The 12,543-nt window shown below is 40.3% G+C and overlaps 1 protein-coding gene across 2 annotated transcripts; it reads right to left on the bottom strand.

Annotated features, from left to right (window-relative positions):
- Positions 1–607: 607 nt before the first annotated feature.
- On the bottom strand, positions 608–11,259 carry MRPS10 (mitochondrial ribosomal protein S10). Of its 2 annotated transcripts, none has more exons than XM_020884276.2 (7): positions 11,152–11,259; positions 7,712–7,776; positions 7,552–7,621; positions 5,231–5,367; positions 4,157–4,265; positions 2,543–2,632; positions 608–2,072 (listed from the first exon to the last, which is right to left on the bottom strand). In XM_020884276.2, exons 1-7 carry the CDS (start codon positions 11,197–11,199, stop codon positions 1,989–1,991), a joined length of 603 nt encoding a protein of 200 aa, XP_020739935.2. In that variant the 5' UTR covers positions 11,200–11,259; the 3' UTR covers positions 608–1,988. The 2 variants fall into 2 exon arrangements, with proteins under 2 accessions (XP_020739935.2, XP_020739934.2); XM_020884275.2 differs by having other exon boundaries at positions 1,182–2,072; positions 7,552–7,624; positions 11,152–11,258.
- Positions 11,260–12,543: the final 1,284 nt, after the last annotated feature.

Genomic DNA, 12,543 nt, shown 5'->3' with positions numbered 1-12,543 from the left:
TACTAGGTACTGAACAAGTTTAACCTGTAGAGTCTACCGATAGTTTAAGATAGACCTGAACATTATTTTATATAATATAAAAAGAAACTATACTTCAGATCAGAGAAAGCAACAATGAATTCAGGGCTTCACTTCAATAAGACCATCTTAACTCATACCTGCCTTCCGGTTCATCGTGACATCAGGTCTACTCTTCTCACTACCTCTCATCACCACTACAAAGAGATAGTGAGACTTGGGCATTAATTCTAATTTTCAGAATGTGCATTTTACTCAGGAGACCCAATTTAAAAGAAAAAACAAAACTTTCTCAGTCTGAGGATAAAGAAGTTACCTAGTTTATATCAAGTAGGCTTCAAATATGCCAATTACTTATGTCAAGGAAATACCACTAATTTTAGTTGTGTAGTTTATCTCTGTATTTATCTTAAAGTGAGATTTTAATATATAATGTGAAGAGCTAAGTTATCTGGTTTACAGGCTACTCTAGTCTGAAAACAGTTGGAAGTGGAAGTATACCTTTAAAGGAGAGCCACCAGAGGTGAGTGTGCACAAGTCATCCTATTATGTGACTGATACCGTCTGTAATAAAAGCACAAAAAAACGGTTAGATGTGGGTCTGTATTTATTTTTAAAGAATCTTTTTATAGTGAAAATGAGCCACAATGGCTGCTCTGTTATGTATATTTACTCTTATATTGCTTGTTTAATTAATTAGCTCTTAATCCTGGCGTTTATACCTGGGCGAGCCATGCTTTATACATTTGTGAATGAGTCCACGACTGAGCTGAAAACAGAATGAGGTCTTGGTGGACAAGGCTGTAATTCTTTTCAAGTTAATGACAGTAATGTAAGTCTGATACATAAGCAGAGTGCATTCAGAACACTCATACCTGATAGCAGGTCAGGAAAAGAGAACAGGGACTCCAGTTTAAGGGGGGGAAAACTGAGAAGTCATAACTACCCCAAAGATGAGAAGGAAACCATAAGACAAGCACCCGATTCTTCTGTAAAAAGGAAACGAATCAGTCCCTTGGGGTTGATACACCAACAGCCTCAGCCCATTGTCATCCTGCCTCTTTCAGAGCTTTTTACTACTATCTAATTTCATGGAAAAGTAGACATCTCCAAACAAAAAGAGTGCTATTCACCAAAAGAAAGAGGTCTTATCAGCATGGAACTTAATAAGGAAAAGTATTTATTTGTGCCTTGCAAAATTTTTGAAAGCCATTATTGCTATTCAATTTTTGGTATTTACTACAGTGCAAAGCTAACAAAAGAAAAGCTTACTGAATAAACGAATTACAGGATGAATGAACCAATAGTCAGTGATTTCTCGAGAGCTCAAATTCCATTACAGTGACCCTTCTAGGCAGTCCCAGAGGGGTTCAGTGCAAGTCACAAACATGCTTGATCTGCTGCAAAGTACACCCTTTTTAAGAATGTAATGCTTACATGGGGCAAAACTTGGAGCTCACCATCCCAAACTATCATATGCCAGCCTACACTAACAAGGTAGGTTATCAAAAACTCGAACTGCTAGTGTTTAATTAACCAAAGGTTCCTTCTAGGTCCCTCAAAAGAAAAAAATGTGTGTGATGAGTATGTGGAACACTCATTTTTAGATGAATGAAAAGAGAGAAATCACAATCAGTACAAACTAATAACTAAACAATAGTGGAATAACAAAATGTAAATTTGACTGTTTTGGCACAGAGTAGTCCAAATGGTTTGCTCATATTTTTTTTTTTGGTTTGCTCGTATTTTTAAAAATCAGAACTGAAATATATGGGTCTTATAAAAGTACAGATAAAGTGGTTCTTGTAAAACAGTCCAGGGTATCGTAAAGTTCTGATCCCTGCGTTCCACTGATCAGGCCTTGTGGCCTCAGGAGAGCAGTGGGGTAGACTTGAAATAGTCCTTGCTGGAGGGTCCCTCCACTTGACAGGTTCACTCCACATCCTGGCACAAGTGGTCACTGCGGGACTTTATGACTTGCTGTCTCCTTTTTCCTCTGGTGTTGTTTCCCAGACTGGATTCTTGATATGTTCTGGTAACTGTTCTAATCTTGTCTAGAGAGAAAAACAAAATTATAGTATAATGGACTTAACTCTTTAGCCACAAACTGAATGTATGCATTTCTTCCCTCAAGGCCTCTGACCTTTTTCTTTTACCCCCTCATCTTGTTGCAGGACTTTGAAACAAAGAGAAGGAAACTCAATGGCAGATAAACTCTCACATACATAATCTGCTGTTCCTCAGTGATCTCCAGGGACCACCAATCAATGTGGAACCTGTGTTGAGACAACTGCTAAGAGGAAGGAAGGTGTCAGAAGTTGCTCTGGGAGGATGTGGGCTGCATTCTGTTGAGCTGCCCCCACTGCTCTGGGGGCCGGGGGTGGGGGGGCAGAGAGCCCAACCACTGGGGCAAGTCTGCCTCCAGGTCCTCCCCTCCACTGGGGCGGCTGGAATCAGGCAGCAATGTATCAACACAACGATATAATCGATCTCCCTGCAACTGAGGTAGAAATTTAAGCCATACCTTTGTAACTTCCATGGCAACTCCTTCAGGTAAGTTTCGCTGAATATATTCCAAGTAGACATTTGCTGTACTTCCAGTGAGATGTTCTAACTAAAATTTCAGACATGAAATTGGTTCATGCTACGCTGTAGAAATTTTAAGACTTTTTTTGGGGGTGGGGTAAAATCAGCAGTCATTTCTTCATTGGTGAAATCTTCAGAATCCCAATAGGAAAAAAATGTAGCTCCTCTGGTTGAACTGGAGAAATATTACTCCCAAATGCCTTAAAGTCAGGGCTCCATGAAACCCAGATGGCAAACATGGTATCAAAACAGCACAAGAATTTCACAAAATAACTCAAAAAGGAAACAAAAAATTAAATTATAAGACAGTTAAGTGTAAGATTTTCTTATGCTCTATGGCAAGGTGAATAAAATTATGGATTTTTCTTTTTCATTGAAGGGCAGGGCAATGTCTTAATACAATGCCTAGTACAGAGCTTCTCATATAAAAGATGCACAAGCAATTGTTTTAATAACATTTACCAATCATTTATTGTGTGAAAAAATAGTCTAACTGCTTTAGATAAATACTCATTTAATCCTCATATTAATCTTGAGAGATGAGTCCCGTTATTATTTCCAATTTAAAGATGAAGGACTTAAGTAAGGCACAGGTCACACAGCCAGCAAATGCTAGTGCTTGGACCTGACTGGTTGACTCCAGATCCCATGCTTTTCTCAACCACAAGACTGTGCTGGCCTGGGTGGCTGCACAAATGAATGATAATCAGTGAATGAAAAACCTTAATGTTGGCTATCATGGATGTGGAGAATTCAGTGAGGATGAGAAAAGAATTATTAGAGTTGTGTGAAAACTCACCTAGAGTTTCTGAAATAGAAGCAAAATTATTCCAACGTTAGCTTAGTGTGTAAAAATCAGTAAACATAGGGACTTCACTGGCTGTCCAGTGGTTAAGAATCTGCCTTCCAACACAGGGGATGTGGGTCCTTGGCACCAAGGTCCCATATGCCACAGGGCAACTAAGACCATGCTGCAACTAGGGAGAAGCCTGTGCACCACAATGAAAGATCCTGCATGCTGCAATTAAGATCTGTCACAGCCAAATTAAAAAAAAAAAAAAAACCCTGCCTGCAGTTTCTTATTAAAAATACTAGTCAACATAATGTACACTCCTGAGTTAAAGTCTGAACTACTCCAAAAAGGGTTTCCTTGGTGGCTCAGACAATAAAGAATCCACCTGCGATGCAGGAGACCTGGGTTCAATCCCTCGGCAGGGAAGATCCCCTGGAGGAGGGCATGGCAACCCACTCTAGTATTCTTGCCTGGAGAAACCCATGGACAGAGGAGCCTGGCAGGCTACAGTCCATGGGGTCACAAAGAGTTGGACACAACTGAGCGATTAAGCAAACACACTCTGAAAGATGGCTTTACTTGAATATTTTTCTATCACGCTTCTTCCATAAACACAAAAACCACTCATCTTCTCTACAACTATTGGACATGGACTGACTAAAAGGAAGCCCACAGGCAAAGTTAAAGGAAAGTTATGATGCACTCATGTGAAATTTGGGGCATTAAAAAAAAAAGCCTGAATATCTGAAATAAACTCACCTCTAAACATCTGTAAAGTGTTCTCATTTCATACTGAACTCTGTGCTTCTTGAAAATATGCACTGATTTGAGAAGAGTAAATCGCTCTATTTTCCTTGGAGGTTCATGTCTAGAAAATTAATGGGCAAAGCAACACACTTAAGTGATGTTAAAACCTGAGTCACTGATATCAAAGCATGATTCCACAATTTTGTAGGTCAGGCTCATGCTCAATTATAGGCATTAACTATCATTTACAGACTTCCACTTGTTAAGAATGTCATCTCTAACAACTGTTGCCATAAAGCTCAGGCCAAAGTAAACGCGCAGACAGCAACAGGAACATTTGCCACAGACCCAAAAAACAAGCCTTGGCATGCAAGTGCTCACGCGCACACACACACACACGCCTCTGGCTTTCACACCACTGAGGTCCTGCACAGACCAAATATATGAACTGGGGGAGCAGCACCGTGTGTTGGACACAGCTGTGGTATCTGCTGTGTGCATTACAGACACATTGCTAAGCACAAACTACAGTCTGTTATGGGAAACGTTCGAGTTCCTTCAGTTCAGTTAGAAGGCAAGACTGGCAAAGCTCCAAATGGGTCTTGTTCAGCATCAGAGAGCAGAAGACAAGACAAAGGAGGTAGTTATACTTGACCCTGCAGAGACTTCAAGGCCATATAAAGTCACTCTACTCATGCATCAAAGTATTGGGTTGAGTGATGTTTCTTAAGGCAGTTTTAAAACAATGGATATAATAGCAAAGATCATCAAATCCAACAGGTCTGAAAAACTATGTGTTCACCTAATCCACCTCCCTGCCTGTGGAGATTTCAGACACACAGGCTTCTTCGGACTCCTATGTCTGTGCCATTTCTAGAGAAAGAAATGTCATTTTCCTTGTTCATTCTAGTATTTTAAAATTCTGGTAGACAGGAAGGAATGATTCTGCTTAGAATAACAAACCTCAACTCTCTCCATCATGAGTTTCTGTCCCATTTTAAGGGATCAGACCTAGCTGGGACTGGCACCATTTTCCTGACTGTGTTATAGCAGCTAACAGGTCAGATTAAGAAATATCATACTTACACTTTAATAGAGATACCAAGTTCTCTAGCCGCAAGCACTGCAAAATATTCGTAACTGTCCAATACAGCCTTATCATGGCCTTTTACTAAAACTGATAGGCGCTTATATAATGTGTCCGGTTCATCAGAAATGGTTATCTGCAATTTTAAAATCAAGAAGAAAAGCTTCAGTCATGACTCCTCTAATATTTATACTGGAAAATTTAAAATACTATCCTCAACTGAACAACTTCACAGTTTACTAGTAAGTGGGGAGAAAAACACAGAGTAACATCTTTAAATATCTAGATATGACTACATTCAAACTCCAGAATGACCCTTAAGAATCAGTTATAACACAGTTTGAATCAAAAGGATTTTCAAGCAACCTACAAAATCACCAATGGAACCCTTTAGCTTAAGTTACTGAACCCAAATACACAACAGGAAAAGATTTAGGGGTTTGTTAATAAAACTAGCTTGGTCAGAAGAACTGGACTGAGAATTAAATTCTCCTACTTCAGGCTAAATGACAACAGGCAAGTCATATACTAATCTCATTGCACTTTAGTTCTCTCATATATAAATAGGACAATACCTGTGCTATAGTTCACGGCATTTCTGCTGGGAACAAATAAGAGAGCACAGATTTAAGTGCTTATAAATTATAAACATCATTAAACAAAAGCGAGCTATTGCTACTCATATTCTTTTTATTAGGTTTGTCCATGTTTATTTTGCCTGCCCTAATAGAAAAATGACTCATTTCTAATTAAAATGTTATGACACTGACTATACATCTAACTTCTACCTCTTCCACCCTAATACTTAAAGATCTTAGAAATAATGGGTTTGACATTTCTGACTTTCTTCCAAGAGGTGAATTACCCTCGCTTCATTCATCCATCAAACCAATAATTTATATTACTAATCTGATGTTTCAGAGTTAAATCACTTTGTCCCTGAGAGCAGATCTACTTATTCACCAGGAAACTAGATACTCATTCACAAGTACCCCCAAATATGGTTGTTGGAAAAACAGAAAATACCTGTACACTATCCTTAAGTGAACGGACAACAGAGGGGGAATATGGCCCTAAGATGTGTAATGACTGGTCTCTATAGGGTTTTAAAGATATTTTGAATGTTACAAATACTAAAAATCAAAAGATTTCACATAAATATTGGAATTTCATTTCATGTGGAAAATGTATACAATATGACATCTCTAGGTCTGATTTTCCACATAACACAAGGGGCTATAGCAAGTAGCAGCTATTTGCTTAGAAAGGGCACAGCCTGCCCCTGTGGTCACCCTGTCACTTTCCTTACAGGTCTGGCTCCTGCAGGCATCTGGAGACCCAGCATTCACATATGCTACTAAGTGAAAACACTGAACCAGCAGTCCATTAGATATACCGCAATTCCATTTTGATGTGTGTGGTGTGCGTAGATGATTACATATAAAGGTCTAGAAGGATTCATACCAAACTGTTAAAGAGGATTATTATTATTATTATGGGTTTTTTTTTTTTCATTTATTTTTATTAGTTGGAGGCTAATTACAATACTATAGTGGTTTTTGTCATACACTGACATGAATCAGCCATGGATTTACAAGTATTCTCCATCTTGATCCCCCCTAAAGACCAATACAGTATACTAATGCATATATATGGAATTTAGAAAGATGGTAACAATAACCCTATATGTAAAACAGAAAAAGAGACACAGATGTACAGAACAGAATAAAGGGGATTATTTTTGAGGGGTGGGACTGCAAGCATTTGGTTTGGAACCTGTAAGGATTTTATAAAAACTACAAATAACCCAAAAACTGGGCTGGTGGAACCATGACTTTCACTTAAAGGAAACAAGGTTACACAGCTGTTCCTGGATTTTGCTTGTGATAATGCTCACTGTGAACAATAAAGCATTGTCCAGGCCCAGACTCACTGTCTTAAAATGAAAATAAAGACCTGAAAGCCCCCCCCCCCCCCCCCCCCCCCGCTACACACAAACCGCTTCTATAATACCAAGTATTCAGCATCACTAATTATGATAACTCTGCACACTGTACTGAGCTAAAAGCAAAAAGCTCATTCCCACAGTTATCTGGGGTAAGTAATTTATTCAATTAGCTCTCACCTTGACAGCCTGAAAGTGACCCTGAGCGCTCAGGGATATCAGAGAATACTTTCCTCAGGCTCACTGTGGGTCTGCCAGTATTCTAGAACACATTTGTTTTACTCATAAAGTGTTTGGGAAACAGCCTCAAATGACATAAGGAGGAAAATTTATCGCTAATGTAGCTTCTTATGCCAAGAAATAGGGAGTGCATACCGTAGGCTTGGTCAAATCCTTGGGGACATCAACGTGTAGGTTTGAAAACTGTACCCACTTCATACTGGTGCTGCTATGTGTGGAAACAAAGAGAAACCTAAGTAAAACAGCATAAGAGTCTATTTTCTTATCAATTTAGCAAATCCAATTATATACTTACAGAAGAAAGCCATCGTTTTTGGCTATACTGCTCCTAGAATTGCTTACAGAAACATTCCTTGAACCCTTTAAAAAAAAAGGGGATGTGTATCAGAATTGAAGTCAATTTCCAAACCAGTCATTGTTTCCATTAAAACCCAAAAGGATGCTTCAAACAACAGGTTTTCTCTTTATTTTAGATGAAGATATGGGGGTAACTTCCCAAATAGCGTAATGACAAAGAGTCTACCTCCCAATGCAGGAGATCCTTGGGTAGGGAAAATCCCCTGGAGAAGGAAATAACAACCCACTCAAATATTCTTGCCTGGAAAATCCCATGGACAGAGGAGTCTGGCGGGCTACAGTTCATGAGGTGACAAAAGAGACACGACATAGGAACTGAACAAACAAAACAAACAACTAGGGTAACTAAATGCCAAATTAGGCTTCATTAGGGAAAAAAGAAGACAATGGTAGAGTTGATAATCAAAAAGGACTCTCAAAATACCACAGACTATATCTTTTAAAGCTCAGGAGCAAGAATTTTTTAAAAACAAGCAATTCTCACATGAATAGCTATGAATTAAATATATGGACATTAAGGAAGAAAACATTTGACTTCATTTGACCATTATTTTTTACAGACTAAATGTATTTCAATATAATACATACTTTACTTAAATATTTTTGAGCATTAAAAAAAGTGCCTTTATAATTTACTGGGCTGGAATAAGAATTCCAAAGTACTCTTGAAGCTTTCATCCTTTTCCAGTATATTTATTTCTTGCTTTGGCTGGGACAACTAGCTTATAAGTAACTAGCTATAACAACTAGCTTGTAAGTAAACTGAAATACACATTGGAATTTACACCCATCTACTATCACTACTGTGCCTCATACTGCAACAATCCAGCATTCCCAAATCCTTTATTATCAGCTCCCCCTGGTGGAACAAAACTTCCAGTTGTAGGAAATCTATCCTACTATATGTAACACATAATCTGCCACTTGCTTTTTCTTTTTTCTTAAGCTTTCCTGAGATTTAAAAGTGCAACCTGAGAAACTGGAAGCTTAACAGATCCTTAAAAACACTTCAAAGGTGAGAATACCAGTTTAGTACAAACAAAATTAAAACAACAGAGGGTCACCTAAGTTAAGAATGTCTATTCATAGCTTATTATCCTTTTCCCTCTCTTTGCCGAAGAAGGAGGCAAATCAAAACTTTCACAGTCTCCCTTGGATCAAGGGGGAAAAAACAAAAAGAAGAAAGGAAATCAAGCACAATACCCATGGTGGTTAAGAGGTACAGGCCTTTCTCCACACATACTCACAGAGGAAACTGCCTCCCATGTTTGTGGGCCAGTGAGCCCACAATCCAGTTGTGCTGAAGAACCACAGGTCTAAGGAATATGACACTTCCCAAGTATCTTCCCCTGCTTTTAAAATCTCAAACCCCACCCTTATGGCAGAAAGTGAAGAGGAACTAAAGAGCCTCTTGATAAAAGTGAAAGGAGACAGAAAACGTTGGCTTAAAGCTCAACATTCAGAAAACTAAGATCATGGCATCTGGTCCCATCACTTCATGGGAAATAAGATGGGGAGACAGTGGAAACAGTGTCAGACTTCATTTTTTTGGGCTCCAAAATCACTGCAGATGGTGATTGCAGCCATGAAATTAAAAGACGCTTACTCCTTGGAAGGAAAGTTATGACCAACCTAGATAGCATATTAAAAAGCAGAGACATTACTTTGCCAACAAAGGTCCTTCTAGCCAAGGCTATGGTTTTTCCAGTGGTCATGTATGGATGTGAGAGTTGGGCTGTGAAGAAAGCTGAGCGCTGAAAAATTGATGTTTTTGAACTATGGTGCTGGAGAAGACTCTTGAGTGTCCCCTGGACAGCAAGGAGATCCAACCAGTCCATCCTAAAGGAGATCAGTCCTGGGTGTTCATTGGAAGGACTGATGCTGAAGCTGCAACTCCAATACTTTGGCCACCTCATGCGAAGAGCTGACTCATTGGAAAAGACCCTGATGCTGGGAGAGATTGGGGGCAGGAGGAGAAGGGGACGACAGAGGATGAGATGGCTGGATGGCATCACCGACTCGATGGGCATGAATTTGAGTAAACTCCGGGAGTTGGTGATGGACAGGGAGGCCTGGCGTGCTGCAATTCATGGGGTCGCAAAGAGTTGGACGCAACTGAACTGAACTGAAAGTGCTGTTACATCCACAAACGAACCTTAAGAAGTTCTTACCTTTGCTTTCCTTTCTTTTTTTGAGGGCGTGGAGCCTCTGCTCTGGATAGATATGTCTTAAAAATAATTCAAAATTTCAACCTTTAATGCTACCTGACTTAAGGACAGTGGTTCTCAAAGTGTGGTCTAAGGACCTCTGAGGGACTTCTGAGGCACTTTCAGAGGCGGCTCACGAGGCTAAACTTATATTTTTTTTTAATAATAACAGTAAGATGCTACTTTCAACTTTCCCACTCGAAGTCTCTCACCAGAGTACAGTGAAGTCTTCCAGAGACTGTATGGCCTCTGACGTAGTAAGAGACTGCAGAAGCAGCTAGAGAAGCTGTCTTCTATTTAGCCAGACATTAAAGAGGTTTGCAAAAACATAAAACATGCCACTCCTCTCTCTCAATTCGTTTTGGAAAATCTACTTGCTTCCCATAAAACCGCTAATTATGTTAACATGTAATGAGTTTATTAGTGTTATTTTTAATTAAGTATTTTTAAGATTCTCGGTTGTATTTTCTAAGCTAAAAAATCGATAGCTTAAACACCACAAAACCCAAAGCTCCTTGGAGTCCTCAACATTAAAAAAACAAAACACTTTTTCTATTGTATAGAGTATAGCGGATTAACAATGTTGTGACAGTTCAGGTAACAGCGAAGGGACGCAGCTATACATATACATGTATCCATTCTCCTAAAGAGTAGAGGAGTGCTGAAGCCAAATAAGAACGGCTGCTTGAATTTTTTTATTTTTTCTCCAAAAAAACCCACAGCAGTGGCTATTTAACCCACTCCTCTGATTTCAGAGACTGTCATCTGAGTCTCAGAAACCTGGTTATCAGGAAGGTATCTCAATCTGATTCCGTGAGAAGCGTCTAAACTCTCAAGCCACCGAATTTTCGCGAGGTATAAAGCTTCCTGACTTCTCTGAGCCTATTCCGCAAACGTGAAAGGCGGGATCTGCAACATTCGCTCCAATATCCTTTCCACTTCTCATAGTCTACTCTTCTTCTCGTTCCTGTCTTTGCCCTGAATCATTAACTTCTGTTTTATCCTGAGAGAATTCGAGATAAAATCAGCCCTTTTCTCGCCACCTTCTTCCAAACAACGGGTCAAAGTGCGGAATAAATATCGCGGAAGATGGGAAGAATGACAAGTGGCAATCAGACGTTATGGTACCTGTCCCTGTTAGGCCGCCTAATTCACGTAGCACGCTCCTTACCTGCCAGAGACGCCGGCCCAGGGCCCCAAACACCGCTCGCGCCGCCATCTTGCCGTTCTCTCTCCCCCGGATCGCTTCCGGGATCACAGAGGCGTTCTCTGACCATAGAGTTCCGCAGAAGGAGAGAGTGTATCCTTGTGTTCCGGCACAGGAATAACCATAGAGACGCGATTCCACGCTCTCTTAGGATGAACACAGCCGGCTTCCCTCAGGTCTTAACCTGGCCCATCCGCCTTCTTGTCATAGCTTCAGCTTGTTTCTAGGTAGTTACTGAGTTCCGTCAGTCGTTTGTTCTTTGCAGTTCCTGTTTTGTTGGACGTAAACATAACCACACGATTGGAACAAATATGACTAATGTATTGACAGTGGTCATCTCTGAGTTGATGGTTGATTGATAGTTGATTTTCCTGTTATAACGGAGCAAAGCGCTTGTGTGCCTGTGGCTCGCAAAAAAACCCAGACTGACAGTGGGGGGTTGCAGAGAGTAAGGATTTATTGCACGGCGCCAGGCATGGAGGTATGAGCCAAGCCTCAGATCCATTCCATGTTTGTCTTTGAGTTAAGGTATTCTTGTCTGGTTTTTTTTTTTTTTTTAAAGGGGGAATAACCAAGAGGCTGGGTTTAGTGGTCTTGTGACATTTTTGAATCATAGTTTTGAGAGTCAGAATGTCTTTGTTTTAGGATTCCCTGGTCAGGTGGTCCACGATTTGGTGTCTGATACTCACGTTGCCTTGGAGAAACAACCTGCGTTTATAACTTAGAGGTGAGAGCTGTAACCGCAATAGCCTTGGCAGGAGCCAGTGTCCTTTTCAGAATCAAGCTCCCCCTTTCAGTTGTGACATTCGCAGTTGGCTGGTCCCTCTTAGCCAGTGGAGTTTTCTAGAGCTCTCCGACTCTGTTGCTCCTTCTAAAGCATCAGTCTCTCTTTTGGGATGGCTCCTCAGCTGGTCTCTGCTGCCTTGAACAAGCTGAGTGAGGGTTCTGCAGCGGCCAATGATGGTGACATTACAGCTTGCAAACAACATTTCCCTATGTTACCTAATCGGATCCTCACAAGATGATGTACAGTTTATCCGAATTTAACAAGTGAGGAGACTGAGGCTCAGAGATGAAATGACTCAAAGTCATGTGGTGAATTAGTTACAGCTGAACCAATACCAGCTTCAACATCCTAGTTCAATGCCTTTTCCACCCCTGCAACACCCCTGGAGTTGACTCTGTGATAAGGTCCAGTTCTACTTAAGTCTCTAGGATGTGAGGCATAGAGATCCCTGCTTCCCTATGCTCCTGCAAGAAAGGAGTTTATTTTTTATTTTTAAAGACCGAGATGGCCTTACCTACTCCTGAAACTTGAAAAGTGGGCTCAAAACAGCCTTGGGAACTGGATGCCCT

Source organism: Odocoileus virginianus, chromosome 27 (assembly GCF_023699985.2).
Source record: "Odocoileus virginianus isolate 20LAN1187 ecotype Illinois chromosome 27, Ovbor_1.2, whole genome shotgun sequence".
NCBI lineage: Eukaryota > Metazoa > Chordata > Mammalia > Artiodactyla > Cervidae > Odocoileus > Odocoileus virginianus.
This window is presented reverse-complemented; position numbering and strand designations above follow the sequence as displayed.